This window comes from Phoxinus phoxinus (assembly GCF_949152265.1).
Source record: "Phoxinus phoxinus genome assembly, chromosome: 19".
Taxonomy (NCBI): Eukaryota; Metazoa; Chordata; class Actinopteri; order Cypriniformes; family Leuciscidae; genus Phoxinus; species Phoxinus phoxinus.
Genome location: NC_136894.1, coordinates 21,064,577 through 21,081,577, shown reverse-complemented (window position 1 = coordinate 21,081,577; position 17,001 = coordinate 21,064,577). Strand labels below are relative to the sequence as shown.

The following is a 17,001-nucleotide window of genomic DNA, read 5'->3' as shown; positions in this document are numbered from 1 at the left end:
GTGCCCATTCAACCTCTGTGTTGAGAGTTGTTTTGAAAAAGAAAGCATCTGCAATATCACTAACAAGAATGAATTCTCTGAATCTCTTGATTAATGGATATGATAAAGAAGATGACCTCTCTTTCTCCTGATATCCCCTATAGTCTTGTCCTGGTGATCTGACTGTTTAATTATGATGGAGTGAGCCGAAAGTCTGTGTGTGTGAAGAGGAGTGTGTGCATGTTTGTGTGTTTAGACTTCAAAGATTCGTCTGACTCATAAAGAGTCGATCACACCTCCAGGACTCCAATTTCTCAAGGTCTTCTGATGCCTGGTTAAGAGCCTGTACATCCAAGCATCCCTAAATTTAGCATTTAGTGAATTACAGTAATACAATTTAAGAAAAACTCTAGATCAATATGAGCGGACGTGAGAGACCTGTGTGTGTTTAATGTGATGAGCAAGTGCGTCCAGTGAACATCTGTATCAAAACAAAAAGCTGAAACACAAAAAGTGGGAAAAACATTTTTTATTGGCAACATGCAAAATACAGTCCTGGTTGCTGTAGTAAGGAAGCATACACACACACACTCTGAACAGAAGGAAGAAGAAAAGAAAGAAATGCGTAAAAGGAAAAGAGAAATGTGTCTAATACAACACCATAAATACACACCTACATCTGAAAGGGACTTTATTATTATAGATTAAGAAACTCTGTAGAAAAGAACAAAAACAAATAATCCCTAAATACTGTATTCACAGAATTGAGTCCATTCCACATGCTTTCCAATAAATATTCATTCATTTATAGAGCTATATACAATACACTTAATTGTATGTAACATTTGTAAGTCGTAAAGGCCTCACATCAAAAATAAGTTAAAAAATAAATACACCACTGTTCAAAAGTTTTGGGTCGGTGCGATTTTTATTTTATTGTTTTACTTTTATTCAGCAAGGTTCTATTAAATTGATCAAAAGTTACAGTATAGACATTCAAAATATTACAAAAGATTTCCATTTCAATTTCATACTGCTCTTTTGAAATTTCTATTCAACAAATCCGAATATTAGAATGATTTCTGAAGGATCATGTGATTGAAGTAATTCATTGCTGCAGGAAATTCAGCTTTGCTATCACAGGAATACATAACATAAAAATAAATAAAAAATCTACCGACTCCAAACTTTTTGAAGGTAAATTAAATAAAGCAATTAAATGGTTGCACTTCAGATTATAGAGGACTAACAGTGTTTACTAACTGAGCATTGGTCATGCACTGGCCAAAAACTGATAATCACTTGCCTCCTAAACTATTACGTATTGGAATATTATGCTATATTGGACTATATAGCCCTTGTATAGCAGGTCCACCAAATATAAAATAATGATATCTAGCAAAAAAAAAAAGAAAAAAAAAAAGCCAGCACTAATGAACGAATGCAAGATGGAATCAGTCTGGCATCTGAATCTAAAGGAACACTGTCCACAGTTTTCGGCTTTTCTTCCATTTACACTGAGTAGGTTACAGCAGATCAAAAGGTGCTTGCGGATTGGTTCGGTTGCAGTGAAATCAATCTATCCCGCTGTTAAAGGTGCACTCAGTGAGTTCTACCCCATTAAAACATATTTTTTTACGTTTTACACATAATTAATCGTAATTTAAACAAATGCTTAAAATCATCTCACAGGAGAGTGGGTCACCTAATGAGCGCGGTCATGTTGAGGTCACATGACCAGCTGAATAAATACTATACTCATTTTATATTAGTAACTCCCCTGCTATCAGACACTTTCACTTATGGAACAAAATAATCATGGCTGACTGCAAATAGATTGTTTCTGAATTGGCATCAGTGACTGCAGTGCAAACCTTTGCTTTTGTGTAATGCTACACACCAATAAGTGTAAGAATAAAGGCCTGTTCACACCAGGATGAACGTTTGGTAAGAAGATTTGATAAGCCTTTTAATTTCCATGTTAATATGTCTGTTCATACTGACATGAACATTTGCATGCCATCAATGCTATGTAAAAAATATTTTTATCTCACTGCAAAGAAACAAGGCATGTCGCACACACATATTATACCATGCATACTTTTATTCTACATGTAGTTTACTTCAGAAATAAATCTTAGAAAAATCCTAGGCCTAATAACTTTAGTTGGTAATTATACATACCAAGAGTAATTGATGTTATCAATGTGAAAAATATACTGTAAATTTGGTTTCCCATGTTAACCTAAGTTGTGTTCATATTCATTAAACTAACCATAAATCATAAAAAACTCACATCAAAGCGCATGAATAAGTGTACATTACTATATGTAGTGTATGTATTCTATTTATTATTGTCAGTAGCTATCTCAACTCTCCGCCTAAACAGATTTTTGCCCCTAAACATGATCATGTGTGTTTAGCGCCATCCTCAAATATCATAATGAGATGAATTCATTAAAGAATACATTACCCTCTTTCTTGTTTATTTAATTCGGACATAAAAGAGATCACGGCTGTTTCTCGTGACTTTTACCTCTGTAAAAAATAAAAAATATTGGCAACAACTAGGTAACGATATTGATAGCTATACACTATTCAGATAATCGCTAAATTCGACAAATATGGACAGTCATGCTAAATGTGTGTCACAGGGAATATAGGGCTTTTTGTCAGGGGAGAATTTTGTTGTTGTTGCAATAACGACTTTAATCTTGTATTATTCCTGACCCTGTTTTGGTGTAAAGTAAATGGAGTCGACTCTGAGAAACCTGGAATGGAACACCTCTAGATAACACATGTAGGTCGAGACTTAATTTTGATCATTGGGAATTGATTGGATCGTTGGATCCAAACGAACGCGAACGCTAATTGCTGCGATCACATGTGAGAGAAAGTTTGCTGGAAGAGAGGGATTCAGAGAACAGATGTTTTGGCGATAGGGAAGGGAAGGTAAGAGGGCACGTGAATTAAAAAATGATGTGCACAAATAAATAATTTAGAATAAAAATGACAATGTTCCATAACAAAAAAAACAAAACAAGAACTGTCGATTTTGATTACATGGTGACTTTAAGTCACGACTGCCATATTAGCCAGGCAAACCAAAGAAAAAAAGACTGAATGCACCTTTAATATCACTAACATCTGTGTAAGAAGAAAATGTGAACAGTAGAGGACATTTTTGCCCAATGCTATTGAAAACCTGAGTGAAATAAACAACAACAACAACAAGGATGGACCTGCTTGTGGATACCTATACTGATGCAGCAAGCTCTGAAATGATCAATGAAGATATCTTGAAGCTGAGACTCTGGAGCTGCTTATATGGCCGTGCGTAGCTCAGGGACTGAACGCCCTGGAAGACTCATAGTCCGACAGGCATTTGGGCTTGATGCCTTTTCCATTGTAGTAATCCACCACTTGATTGGGAACCTCAGCCAGCACACTTTTAGCCAGCGCTGCAGGAGAGGCCTGTGTGGAAGAAAAGACAAGAGGCAAGGATGAGAGAAACGAACATAGATGAAATCTCACACTTTCTTGTGCTTGAGTAAGTGATACAGGAAAGGTGTCACTCCTATTTCTCTCTGTCTGCAAAACAGGTGGAGACAGACCGGTGAAAACAGCAGGACATAACTAAAAATAAACGCACGCACACACACACACTCTGTTTCTCGCCGAAGCATTCGTATCGGACAGCCAACTTCACACCTCCAGAGCTGCGCTATATTTATGAATTGTGTGATATTGCAGAAGTTGACCTGAGGTAGCAAGTTTCCTCACAGCAGTTCGCTTGACTGTGGAGAAAAGCAAAACAAAACCCTTCTCTGGAGTTTAGTGCACAAGAAGCCTTGTACGAAAGGTTCAACAAATCAAATGAAAAACCTACCTGAAGATTTAAAAAAGCACAACTACACGTCCAGTCACATAACAGCTGAGAAAATACAGCATAATCATGAATCTGAAGAAATGAACGAAGAGATTTTTGCCAAAAAACTGCAAGGTTGTGGGAGGGACAACTGGAAATATTGGAGCAAAATCCCTACTTTTTGATGCCACAGACACCCACACTCCCTAAAATATAAAGGCATCAATATAAAATGTAAAATAATACAAATAACCCCAAAATGAACCCAAATCAACATTAATCCTAGAAAAGCATGGACTATATGAGAGGAATTTCGCAATTCAAACAATAAAATAAATAAATAAATAAAAACAGTTAAGTGTTTTGAAAATGCATGATATGTGTGTGCCATGTATGCACTATTAGTTTATTTTAGCTACAATCTAATATTACTGTATTGAAATTAATTCTGAACCGTGACTCGTGTTGCTGCCAATGCAATTCATTTTAGGATCAAATATATCGACTGAATTCAAGTTCATCTCACAGCTGTCACAAAAAACCCCCACTACATTAATATTTATTTATGAAATAAATAAAATGACACCTTCATTAATGACATACTAGACTTTTGAGATAATTTTGTAAAATTTTAACTCACATAGGCTTTATATAAATAAAAAAATATGTATTGAATGGCATTAAAAAAAACTGAACTTTGCATGAACCAAACTTCAGAGGCAAATATATTGCTGGGTCAAAGCAGGACACAATACGCCTAACGTCACTTAAAGAGATGTTTTCATAATGAAGACTGTTCTACATGAACGATTTCGCACTCCTTAATTAATCTAAACAGGGCTGTAAAATCTACGAGCTTTGAAGTTTTCCTTTCCTGTGTTCCAGCGTCGGGATGCTTGTTATTTGAGCTCAGACAGACAGCTGTGAGAGCAACACACTGACCTGAGAGAAGAGAGAGATGAAAAGAAACCAGGATGCCTTCAGATGTACGGCATCCTCTTGTAGTTTGGTTTCCTGACTATGCCCTGACCGGAGGTACCATACAGTTTCTTAAATAAGAAAACCTGGCATGAAGCATTTCTTTTCATTAGACACGTCTATTTATAAGGCAGCCAGTACAACTTTTAGGCTTTGCTTTCTATGTTTATGGTTACACCATATCCTGACAGGATTCTTTTAAAGTGAATTCAATTCATAAACAGATTTGTGTAGAAACGTTTTGTTATTCCAACATGAGTGTGAGTAAATAATGAAGTATTCCTTTTAGATACTGCTGTTTTATACTCACATGTTTGAAGTTGCGGAATGGCACAAATTGCACAATGTCCCTCAGGACGGGTTCTCCTTTAGGAGAGCGGAGGATTCCATCGTCACCGTCCAGCATCTGCATGTCGCTGAAATCCGCACTGCCTATGCCGACGATGATGACGGACATGGGCAGGTGGGAGGCGTGAACGATGGCCTCTCGTGTATCTGCCATGTCTGTGATTACTCCATCCGTCAGGATTAGCAGTATAAAGTATTCCTAATGAACAGAGAATATGATAAATGAGGAAAGTGATCAATACAAATGCGAGAGAACATTTAAAAATGGACACACACAAATATGATCACCAGGTGTTTGTCTGTCTTGCGTTCAAAGCCCCTTTAGAACCAACAAATTGTTTCTTATCTTATTTTCAGCATACTGTATACGGCACTAAATTTGCCAGAGGGGCATTATTTTATTAATAATAAAGTAAATAAATATTAAAGCATCTTCTGAGAACAAGCCCTAACATCGAATGCAGTTTGCTTCTCAAGAAAATGTATATAGTTACAAGGATGTTTTAAAATTTTACAAGAAAGTGAGACAAAAAATCTGATATATAATAATGTTGCTATTGCTCTTTTACACACACACACACACACACACACACACACACACACACACACACACACACACACACACACACACACACACACACACACACACACACACACACACACACACACACACACACACACACACACACACACACACACACACACACACACACACACACACACACACACACACACGGTTGTTTTTATAAGAAGGCAACAGCAGTAAAGCAGATGGTGTCAATATGTTGCTGAGCAGAAATTAAGCTCTTCAGTCTAATTAAATGTGTTCTCTCTCTCTTGAAAGAGAGGTATAAGACTGGGGGAAGTGTTTACACAGGTTTATTTCATTTATGGGCCAAAATACAGCAGAAGGAGGGAAGCTCATGTTTTAATTAACTTTTTTCATGGGCAGGCTAAACTGGCTGTATGTTTGTCACGGAAAAATGTGTGGCGTGGTGTCAACTGATGAGGTGTCTATTTGAAGGGGATTATTAAAATCTTGTATTCAAATTTAGTTACAGTAAGAGTACAAACTGGTCAATGAATGGAAAATTTTAAATACAAATGGGGAGTAAATCAATGTATTTATTTTATTTTACTTTTTGTAAACAAATAGACCTTTAAAAGTCAAAGTCTCTCTCTCTCTTCCACTAACCATGGCCTCTTTGGTGTGCATCTCCTCGGAGGCTGAGTCGGCAACTTTCTGGATGATGGGAGCGATATTAGTGGGACCATATAACTGGATTTTTGGGAGGCAGTTCTGATAAGCCTCAACAACACCTTGAATACCTGTAACACACATAACCAGTCAGGTAATTTACAAAAATACACATAGTTGTTAAATATCTTGAATTAAACATAAAACTCTACATTTTGTAATGATTTGTATGGCAATTTATGACAAATTTATACAATTTTCAATGGTATAACAAAAAAACTTGAGCTATTTAAATTAATTTTATTTTAGCTTAACTTAGCACAGCCAGGCTGCTGCATTGACCAATTATCGCACAGGAGTGGACTATCAATTTTGTAATCTGACACACTGAATGGATGTCATATTGCCCATTTTCTGACAACTACTAACTACTAAAAAAACATAACCTTTGGCCTCAGACTTGTGTCCAAAAAAAATTAAGTAAAATTGCCTACAATTTGCACAATAACTATCTGCCAGACATGCATGGTCCATAAATATCTAATATGGAATGTTTGTAATGTTTGATAAATTGGCAAATGAAATAGGAATGTAATGTTTGCTAAATTGGTAATGAAAGAGGAATCACTATCTTACCATTCAAATTTGGAAGCAAATATATGGACTGCCCAGCTCAATCACTACTATTTTTGAACATAGGGGAATGTCACAACCCAAAACAGCCGCAGCTACAGTAGTACTGTATAAATATATTTGTATTTATACAGAACATTTATTTTATAGAAATGTGTTACATGTAAACTGAAGATTCACAGTTCAGCAGTAGGAAGATATGTAAGAATGTGTGGTGGTGGTAGTGTTAGGGGAAAACATGACAAGCAACTAAGAATTTTTAGTTTACACAAAAATAAATGACACAGACAAAACTGACATTCTTGTATAGTACAGAAAGCAGTCAGTGTCAACAAAAAAGTAGAAAAAAACATGAAATGTGAATAAAACAAATATTTAGAACATTTAAACATTTTGACCAGTGTACTTCACACGATGACAAAAACACTTTATTTTGGTGGCATTGGCAATTTACTGACACAATAACTTGGTTCCTTATCAAAGAAACTCGCGCTGCGTTGATTGACACTGAGGGAACGCAACGTCTTGAAGTCTCTAGCTATCTAGTTCTGAGGATCTAGATGTTGTCAGTGTCGAAGCAGGAGATACTGAGGATTCACCACCTCAGTCAAATGCTTTTGAGGAGCTAGTTGAGGGTGTGACGAGAGCTGTCGAAAGATAAAGCATCAATTGGGTAGCTGATAAGCAGGATGTTCGTAAACAAAGTAAATTAGACAACCGCTTCCTGCCATCTCGTTCACAGGCCAGGGCCTTCCGTTTCCCCCCATCTTCACACAGAGGTGTCGAGATCGTGGGAGAAACCAGTTTCTTATAGAGTGTATAGTGCACAAACATCCAACTACTCTTCTATATCAAACTATAAAGAGCACGGTTATGGAAAGATGTTGGAAGAGACGCTCGCAAGCTATCTCTCCCGTGAATCAGCATCTTCTCTAGAGGCCCTGGTATTACCCACTAAGCCAGTAAGAACTACATCATCCTTAGTGGGTAAGGCTTACTCAGCTGCTGGTCAGGCTGCAGCATGCTTATACACAATGTCGCTTTTGCAGGCCTACCAGGCTGAGGGCGGGGGTATTGGTCCTGACACAGTTTGCGAACTGCATCGAGCCACAGATTTATCTCTCAGGGCCACCAAGGAGATGGCTAAATCCATCGGCTACTCTATGGCAGCCCTGGTGGCCACTGAGAGGCATCTGTGGCTCAGTCTCAGAAATATTAGAGAAAAGGACAAGAATTTTCTCATGGATGTGCCCGTCACCTTCTGGCCTCTTCAGCGACGCTGTAAATTCAGTCGTCAAGAGGTTCCAGGAGCACCCAAACAGGCGGCCGCTTTCCAAAAACTCCTCCCCTGTCGCACATTGAAAGCCAGTTCTACCAGAAAGACTCAGGAGAATAAATACTGTGACAATTAAACATTTATTAACAGCCCAGCAAGCAATCAAGTTCTTTGGCGTAGGCCCCGTCCGTAGCTTGCAATCTGAGGGTCCAGACTCTGCATATCCTGCCTGAAGACGAAGGCAGGGGCGCAGCCGACCCCCTGCAAGGTGTGGGAAGGGACCATCCTGGTGGTGGTGGGGAGGATGGAGGGAAAGACCCGTCTTGGTGGTGTTGGGGAGGATGGAGGGAAAGTCCCGTCTTGGTGGTGGGGAGGATGGAGGTGAATGGAAGCGTCATCGAACTCAGACGTGTGTAAATACCGATCTTTTATACCACAAGTATAAGAATATGATTGGATAGATGAGAAGGTAATAAGTGACGTAACGATTGAGTCTTCCTGGCAGAACTTATGCTAAAGCTTTCATTTCCTCACACCGTGCCACACAAAAGCAGAGCGTAGCTTCTCGTGCCCTTTCTCAAAAAGAGTGAGGACAGGGAAAGCGCTCTCAACTGCAGCCTTCAAGAGGCAAGACAGATCTGAGGACCGCCATTATTTCCAAGAAGGCTACGGGGAAAAGGTCCTGACGCCCCAGGGGTCAGGCCAACGAGGGTAGTATCTCCCAAAGTAAAGCGATTAAAGGAGCATTTCACCCGTGGGAACATTAATCTTTATTGATAGTGGGTCATATATGTAGTCGAAATGTAAAATAATTTTCGAATTTGGTGCCTTCTTGACCGAGAAAAGACAAAGTAACTTTAGGGCGCGTTTGTATGAAAGACAACAACTCCCACAATGCACCACATTGCAAAGCTCCGCAAGCCACTCCCACTAATCTAAAACGGCGCATATGAGGTTTCCGCCTATCAGAGAAATCACTCTTCCGTCTACAAAGCTAGCTAACCACCAGAGCTTGAAATTAATTTCACACAAACATTAAAGCTAGTTGGCGAACTCATTAGTGTATTACTCCTCGTTTGTATTTATTTCGAAATGGTGAATTATTGCATGGTACCGGGATGTTCAGTCAGAACAGATGCGGTGCGGAACTATGATGGTTCAAAACACAAACGTCCGTGTCCTCGTCTGATTCAGAGATTTCGTCCAGGAGAAATGGGCATTGTTGAAATTCTTTGCAGCAGACGCCGACGGACTCTATCTCTGTGTCCGTATGCGCACAGGCACCACCACTCCGCCCCAGCTCAAACCAGTCTGGGCTTCTCGTCCGCGACAGGCAGGTCTTCTGCCTCGGCTGCACTCTGCAGAAGCCGCCGGCGCCTCCTGTTCCTCCATAGACCTCAGCTGCTCGTCGCTATACTGTGGCTCATAAAGGTAGCCACAAACATCCGTTTCTAACATAACTTCGTCAAAATAAAAACCGGTGAAATCAAATGCACTGGCACTGATCTGTGATAGGTCTGTTAGCGCATTAGGTACAACCCTCTATGGGCGGGTTTGAAAGGGTTGTGCTTATAGTCTTTACAGAAATCCCCCCTTTTTACACTTCCTCCTACAATGACGCCCAATGACGATTTTTGCGTCATTGTAGGAGGAAGTGAAAAAGGTAAATAGTGGATTTCTCTCGTCTCAGGGGAAAATTAGAGAATGTTGCACGACCATTCAATAGTATGACTGGTTTTCTAACAATGGACCTTTTAATGAAAATGGGTGGAGTGTGTTATGGAAATTTTACATTTAGATATGTTTCTTTTGCTTTTATATGGGTACAACTTTTATTAACGTTGAAGATGTATTGTTTACTCATGAGAATTTAAAGGAATATAATCATATAAGCAAAAGGCACATTATTAAAGATATAAAACTAAGTTTTTATAAATGTATGAGTTAGAACAAGCTTGCAGGAACAATATGTTCTAAGAAGAACTAAGTAGCAAGTGACCTTTTGTACTCCAAGTATGAAGAAAATATGTGTGTGTGCAGCTTTGTTCGAACTAAAGATAGGCAATAGGTGTGAAAAGAGCAGGGGCTGAGAGAGAGGGGGTTTTTGGGCAGACAAGGCATTGTTCTGTTCAGATAGAATTTATGATTAGACGAGATCTTGAACACGGACGTATACAGACGTTTCCTTTTAAGGTAAACGAGACAAATCTTTATGACAAATGCAACCCACTCAGGATATGTTGGGGGTATATAACCTTGGCGAAAGGGACTAGCCTTCGCCTTCTCATGTCAGATGCTCTCTGCGTGAGAATGCCATGGGCCTTCTCATATCAGACGTTCTCTGTATGTGAATGCCAATTTCTTGCAAGAAATAAACTTTTGATACTTTGACTTTTCGAAGATTCCACTTGTCTGTTTTTCCTCCTCACTTTTCAAATAGAATAATTTCCACAACAAATGGCGACGAGGACGATGGGATGCAGTAACCAACGATCGGCGTGACTGAGGGGAACAATTGACTGATCATCCCGAGAGACCATACTCTGCGGCTCAAATATCCTCAAGTTTAAGGAGAGAGAATTGTTCTACTCATCACGACGACCGCGGTGAACGCACTCCCAGAAAAGAACTCACAAGGTCATCAAAAAGACGGTGAGAGAAAATGTAAATTCACAAAGTGGATAAGAAAATTATTTGCGTATTGAATATTTTTTCTAAAAGGGTCAGAGTTTTGGAATAAGCGTTTCCAAACAGGGTTTGAGAATAAGCCTAAAAGTAAGTTCTCAAATGCCATGTGTTAATTCTTCTCTAAAAGGGCCAGAGTTTTGAGAATAGGTCTGATAGAAAATTTCTCAAACACCAGACAAGGTGCTCGTTCGAAATAAGCTGATAGTAAGGTTCGGACATTAGAGGAGGCACTTGTTTGGGAAAGACCTGCATCGACGGAGGCAGGCAATTTTGAAAGTCCTAGATTGACGAATTTAGGCATGTCGTGGAGGCCACGCTGAGAGGAGAGTTGACACAGTAAATTTAGTGCGTGGTGACCACGCGGGGGAAAATATTTAAATACGCAAATATAAATACTGTTGATTAAAAGTAGCCTATATGTATAAAAATATACATATATATATAGAGATAAAAGTAAAGAAAAATAAAAATAAAATGGGTAACAAAAATTCGAAAAGAGAGGAGAAACAGGTGGTTAATTTCGGTAAGAGCTCGTATAGAGCCATGGATAAAGTAATGGGAACCTGGTATCATGATTTTGTGCCGTTTTTGATAAACCAATATGGGTTTAATGGAGGTCTAAGTGTGTCACATTTAACTCAAACCAAAGCGAATTGGATGACTCATGTGGTTAAGAAAAAAAACAAAGAACATTACGATAAATGTGGTGAAATCATAGTAAAATGGTTAGAAGAGGCAACACGCAGACAGCAAAAACAAGTCTGTCGGGCCAGTGCACCATTGTACTCTGATAAAGAAAGACAGGATGCATCAAAGAAAGCCTTACAGAATCTTAAAAATGATTGTAGTGAAAATGCTGACTATTCTTCTTCCTTTTTCGGTCACTACGTGAAAATGACGGTGGAGGACGGGGCGTATCCGGCTCGTCGCCCGCCTGCTCTCAATCCTGCTGTGGAAGGAGCTGCTGCGGGAGGAGCGCTAGCCAGCGCACCATCTGGTCCACCGCCCAAATATGTTCCGACGGAGGACGAGAGAGAGGACACATCCTCAACGCGCTCTGGGGCATCATATCAAGGAGCCAGAGGACAGAAGTGCAACAAAGACTTAGAAGAACTGCTGAGCACAAACATGAAAACTTTGACTTTGAGCTCACAAAGACAGGCGAAAAGAAAATTTAGCCAGAGTTCGACCAGGCGTACGGACAAACAACGTCAAGCGCAGCAGCCGAACCTGCGAAGCCAGCAAAATCGCCAGCAGACTGATGATTCAGAGACAGAGATAAAGAGTGAAAGCGAGGATGGTGATGGAAGTCTCCTAAAGTTTCGGGCACCAATGCTCGAAGTGGCGGGGCCTGAGGGAGCAGTTCTGGTAATGCGGCCATGGAACCAAGAGGACTTGAACAAAGCTGCTGAACACCTGCCAAACATCGAAGCAGGTGGGGCAAAACTGGGTGCTGATTTAGCTGTTTTCTGCAGAGAATTCAGACCGACTCTCGGTGAACTGCGGAGATTAATGGTTTTGAAATACGGACCAGTGCAAATGGCCAAATTGTCAGACGACTGGCCAGAAGATTCTCGTCTGAAACACGTCAACTACGACGATCCGGCCAACAGTGACTACACAAAGAAAGTCAACGATATAATCACAGCTTTAAATAAAGTATTTCCACGCACGATGGACATTCACCAAGTTCGTCAATGTGTTCAAGGAAAAGATGAAACTACAGAAGCGTATTTCCAGCGACTGAAAGAGTGCTTTGATCGACATGGGGGTATGGATAAAAGACAGCCACCAACAGATCCGAATGCGGGACCGATGGGGTCTGATCCGTATGATGACTATTTAAGAACTTTGTTCATGGACGGACTTGACAAAGAAATTTCGAAAGCAATTGAAAAAAGCTGTGTCGGATGGCAACTTGCCTCTACAGCGGAAATCAGACGACATGCAAGACATCATGAGGGAATCATCAAAAATCAGAAAACAGCCAGAACCACCAAGCAAGACAAAGATCTTTCTCTAGCTCTGATAGCGCTGCAAAACAACAACCCCAAACCAATCTACCACCAACAAAACCAAAGAGGTGGTGGAGGAAGAGGCAGAGGACGTGGTCGTGGAAGAGGTAGACACTTTTCACAAAATCAACAACGTCCAGATCGAGACACTTGTTTCACATGTGGACAGAAAGGACATTGGAGTGACACTTGCCCGCAAGCAGCCTACAAAGCGCAGCAGGCAGATTGAGAGGAGGAGGGTGCGAGCAACGGGTTTCCTGTCCATCCATCAGATAAGTATCATTTTCCTTCTTTTCCTGACTCTGCTCTGTGCAATGAAGACATGCTTGCAAATGTTTTTTATAAAGCTCATAATCCTTTACCTTTGATAGAAGTAAACGTACTTGATAAGACATTACTGTTTCTGTTAGACACGGGGGCCACTAATTCCATAATTAAAGAAACAGAATTTACAAAACCAATTCCACTTTCTGGAGAAACAATTTGTTCCAGAAGTGCAACTGGTCATGTGGTCACAGAACCGGTCTCAACGCCGCTTGAGTGTTCAATTGATGGGAAAATATTTGAGCATTGTTTTTTGATTACTCAGACATGTCCAGTTAATTTGATGGGTAGGGATCTACTCTGTAAGCTGGGTGTTTCTGTTAAATGTACTACTGAAGGGCTTTTTGCTGACATGCGGATGTTGCATGTGACTACAGGGGAAACCCCTTTGTTTGAGTATGAGTGGCAAGTTTCTAACACCTGTCTAGCCACAAAGGCTCGAGACAGAGTGTTGCCATCCTCTGATTTTATGAATGATACAGATTTGCACTGTACTTCACATGTCAGCAATGAACCTGATGATGAATATGCGCAGCGTTGGTTTAATGTTAATGTGGAAAATGTAAAGACAGATTATCTTTATTGGACAAACCACTGGTGTGTTTTGAGTGTGAAATTGACTGACAAACAGACAATGTTTTGTGACATGGAACATGCACAGCCCCACATAGCACTGGCAAAACCAGTGAAGGCTGAATGGCGTGACGCAGGTCCCTTCATGGCCAAGTGCCATGAACTGACCGACTGGGTCATAATAGATCAAAAAAAGAATGATCTGCCAAAATGAAGGTAGCCATAAACCAAACCAAAGTTACCTTTTTAGGTCACGTGTTAACAGCAAACGGAAAATCATTGTCTGATAAAAGAGTCACCGCAATACAGAACATTCCTAAACCGACCACAAAAAAGCAAATGATGTCGTTTTTAGGAATGACCTCATACTGTAGAACGTTTATTCCTGGCTACAGTGACAAAGAAGGGCCTTTGTCAGCATTAATTTATGGTCAGGAAATGGCAGCCTCTGACAAACTAACATGGACCGCTGAGGCAGAGAGAGCTTTTTGTGAAATGAAGCAGGCTCTGATGAGCTCACCGACACTTGGCATACCAAATCCAGATAAGCCTTTTACACAGACAGTAGCTGAAAAAGATGGATACATGTCTTCTGTTTTATTACAGGAGCATGGGGGAAAGTTGAGACCAGTGGCATACTTCTCAACCAAATTAGATGCAGTGGCAAGAGGACTTCCTGTTTGTCTAAGGGCTGTGGCTGCAGCGGAGAGAGCTGTGGTAGCCTCTAGGGATTTTGTAGGGTTCAGTGATTTAACCCTACTGGTGCCACATGCTGTGTCCATGATTTTATTGGAACAAAAGACTTCTCATTTATCTGCAGCACGGTGGCTGAGATATAACTTTGTGTTATTGGAAATGCCTAATGTCACTGTGAAACGTTGTAATGTTTTAAATCCAGCTACTCTGCTTCCCACAGAGAATGATGGTGAAGCACACTGTTGTGTTTCAGCCTTAGAGCAGATATGTAGTCCGAGACCAGACTTGACAGACGAGGCGTTACCCAATAGTGACATGATTCTTTTTGTGGATGGGTCATCCAGCAAGGATGACCATGGCACAAACAGAGCTGGATATGCAGTTGTTTCATTAACTGAGGTTCTGGAACAACAACCACTGCCGTCACATTTTTCTGCGCAGGCTGCTGAATTGGTGGCTCTGACTGCAGCATGCAAATTGGCAAGTGGCCGGCGTGTTACAATTTACACTGACTCAAGGTACGCTTACGGTGTAGTACACGACTTCGGACAAATATGGGCACATCGGAAGTTTCTGAAAGCCGATGGCAAGCCAATATTGAATCACCTTCTTGTGAGTCAATTATTGGATGCGATGCTGTTGCCAAAAGAACTGGCAGTCTGCAAGTGTCAGGCGCACACTTCTGGCAGTGATGACGTTTCAAAAGGAAACAGATCAGCAGATGTTGCTGCAAAGGCCGCGGCTCTGCTTCCTGTTCAGATAACCACAGCAGCACGGCTGAATGAGGAACTAGGTGACGTAGCTGCGATGCAACAGCATGCCACTGCTGATGACAAGCGAAAATGGAGAGAGGCAGGCTGTGTGTATGAGAATGAACAGTGGGTCGGCCCTAACAATAAGCCATGTTTACCTTCTCATTTCTTTCAGGCATATGCAAAGCTGACGCACGGACTGGACCACGTGTCGAAAATGGGAATGTTCAGTATTATGAAAAATAACTGGTTTACTAGAGGTTTTTCCACAGTGGCAGCAGATTTTTGCAGCAGATGTCTGATTTGCGGGACTAACAATGTGGGCAGGGGTCAGGCAATGAGACAGGCGGGGCATCCCAAGCCGCAACGACCATTCTCACATGTAATGCTCGATTATATTGAATTGACACAATCAGACAAAAAGAAATACTGCATAGTTGCGATTTATATTTTTTCAGGATGGGTTGAAGCCATGCCGACAACAAAGGCAGATGCACAAGGGGTGGCGAAACTACTCCTACAGGAAATTGTCCCACGATGGGGAATTCCTGAAAAATTATCAAGTGACAATGGTTCACATTTTGTAAACAGTGCAATTTCTGCAGTTGAAGCATTCCTGGGTACTCCCTGGAAGCACTTTTGCAGCTACCATCCGGAGTCAGCCGGGTCGGTTGAGAGACACAATCAAGTTCTAAAGAACAAGCTGGTAAAAATTTGTGATGAAACAGGGCTTTCATGGCCAAAGGCCCTGCCTATCGCATTGACTTATATGAGAATGAGGAAGAGGGGGCGAGCACAACTCTCGCCATTCGAGATTCTGTTTGCTCGTCCACCTCACATGGGTTGGGAACCACACAAACCTAGAACATTGCCTGACACGACTCTCTGTGAACATGACATGTTACAATATTGTGTTGAACTGGATAAGGTGTTCTGTGATATCTCCAAACAGGTCAAGGCAGCAGCTCCAGAGCCGGCTGAGACAGCCCTGCACAGCATCAGGCCAGGAGATTTCGTGCTGATAAAGGATCTGAGACGAAAGCATTGGAGGACGAAACGGTGGCAGGGACCATTCCAGGTGTTGCTGGTAACTCACACTGCGGTGAAAGTCGAGGAGAGAGCTCCGTGGATCCACGGGACACACTGTCGAAAGGTTCCAGCTCCAGCTCCAGCTCCAGCTGCAACGGAAGAAGAATCCCATTCACAGCCGACGAGCACCGAACGGGCGTCAGACTAAAGAGAGCCTCGTGTCATCCTGTAGGTTACCAATTCGAAAACCATCGTCATTGGAGACAGGACGAGTCAATAGTACAGGACGATTCTGCAATTTTGGGAGTAGTCCGTACTGTGTCAAGAACTTTGTGGTGTTTTGACGGCGAGGGCATTGCCGTGACCTGTCTAATAATATCAACTAGACCTGCTTTGAGACCAACAATACATAGAGACACAGGACTGATATCATTTTCACAAGAACATTTTCTTGCCTGGCGAGGTTGTACTGTGTGGCAATATGTTACTAAAGCTTATCCTCTTAACTAACCTGGCCATGGGCCTAGCACAGGAAGGTAGCATAAAGGTGAAAATGACAAAGGGGAAAAGAAGTAAGATAATCATAATATGTGATCCTATTTCAGCAGCAGGACCTGGAGGGTCCATCCATTAAGATCAGCAAA

The 17,001-nt window shown here is 41.0% G+C and overlaps 1 protein-coding gene across 2 annotated transcripts in view; it reads right to left on the bottom strand.

The window, feature by feature from the left end:
* Positions 1 to 492: 492 nt before the first annotated feature.
* The window catches only part of cpne4b (copine IVb), a 54,033-nt gene continuing 37,524 nt past the window's right edge, over positions 493 to 17,001 (bottom strand). For both annotated transcript variants that reach the window (XM_079590031.1, XM_079590032.1), the window contains 3 exons: positions 6,369 to 6,502; positions 5,136 to 5,372; positions 493 to 3,453 (listed from right to left, as the gene is read on the bottom strand). In XM_079590031.1, the coding sequence (XP_079446157.1) occupies positions 3,322 to 3,453; positions 5,136 to 5,372; positions 6,369 to 6,502 (503 nt within the window). In that variant the 3' untranslated portion in view covers positions 493 to 3,321. The remainder of the gene's footprint in view (positions 3,454 to 5,135; positions 5,373 to 6,368; positions 6,503 to 17,001) is intronic.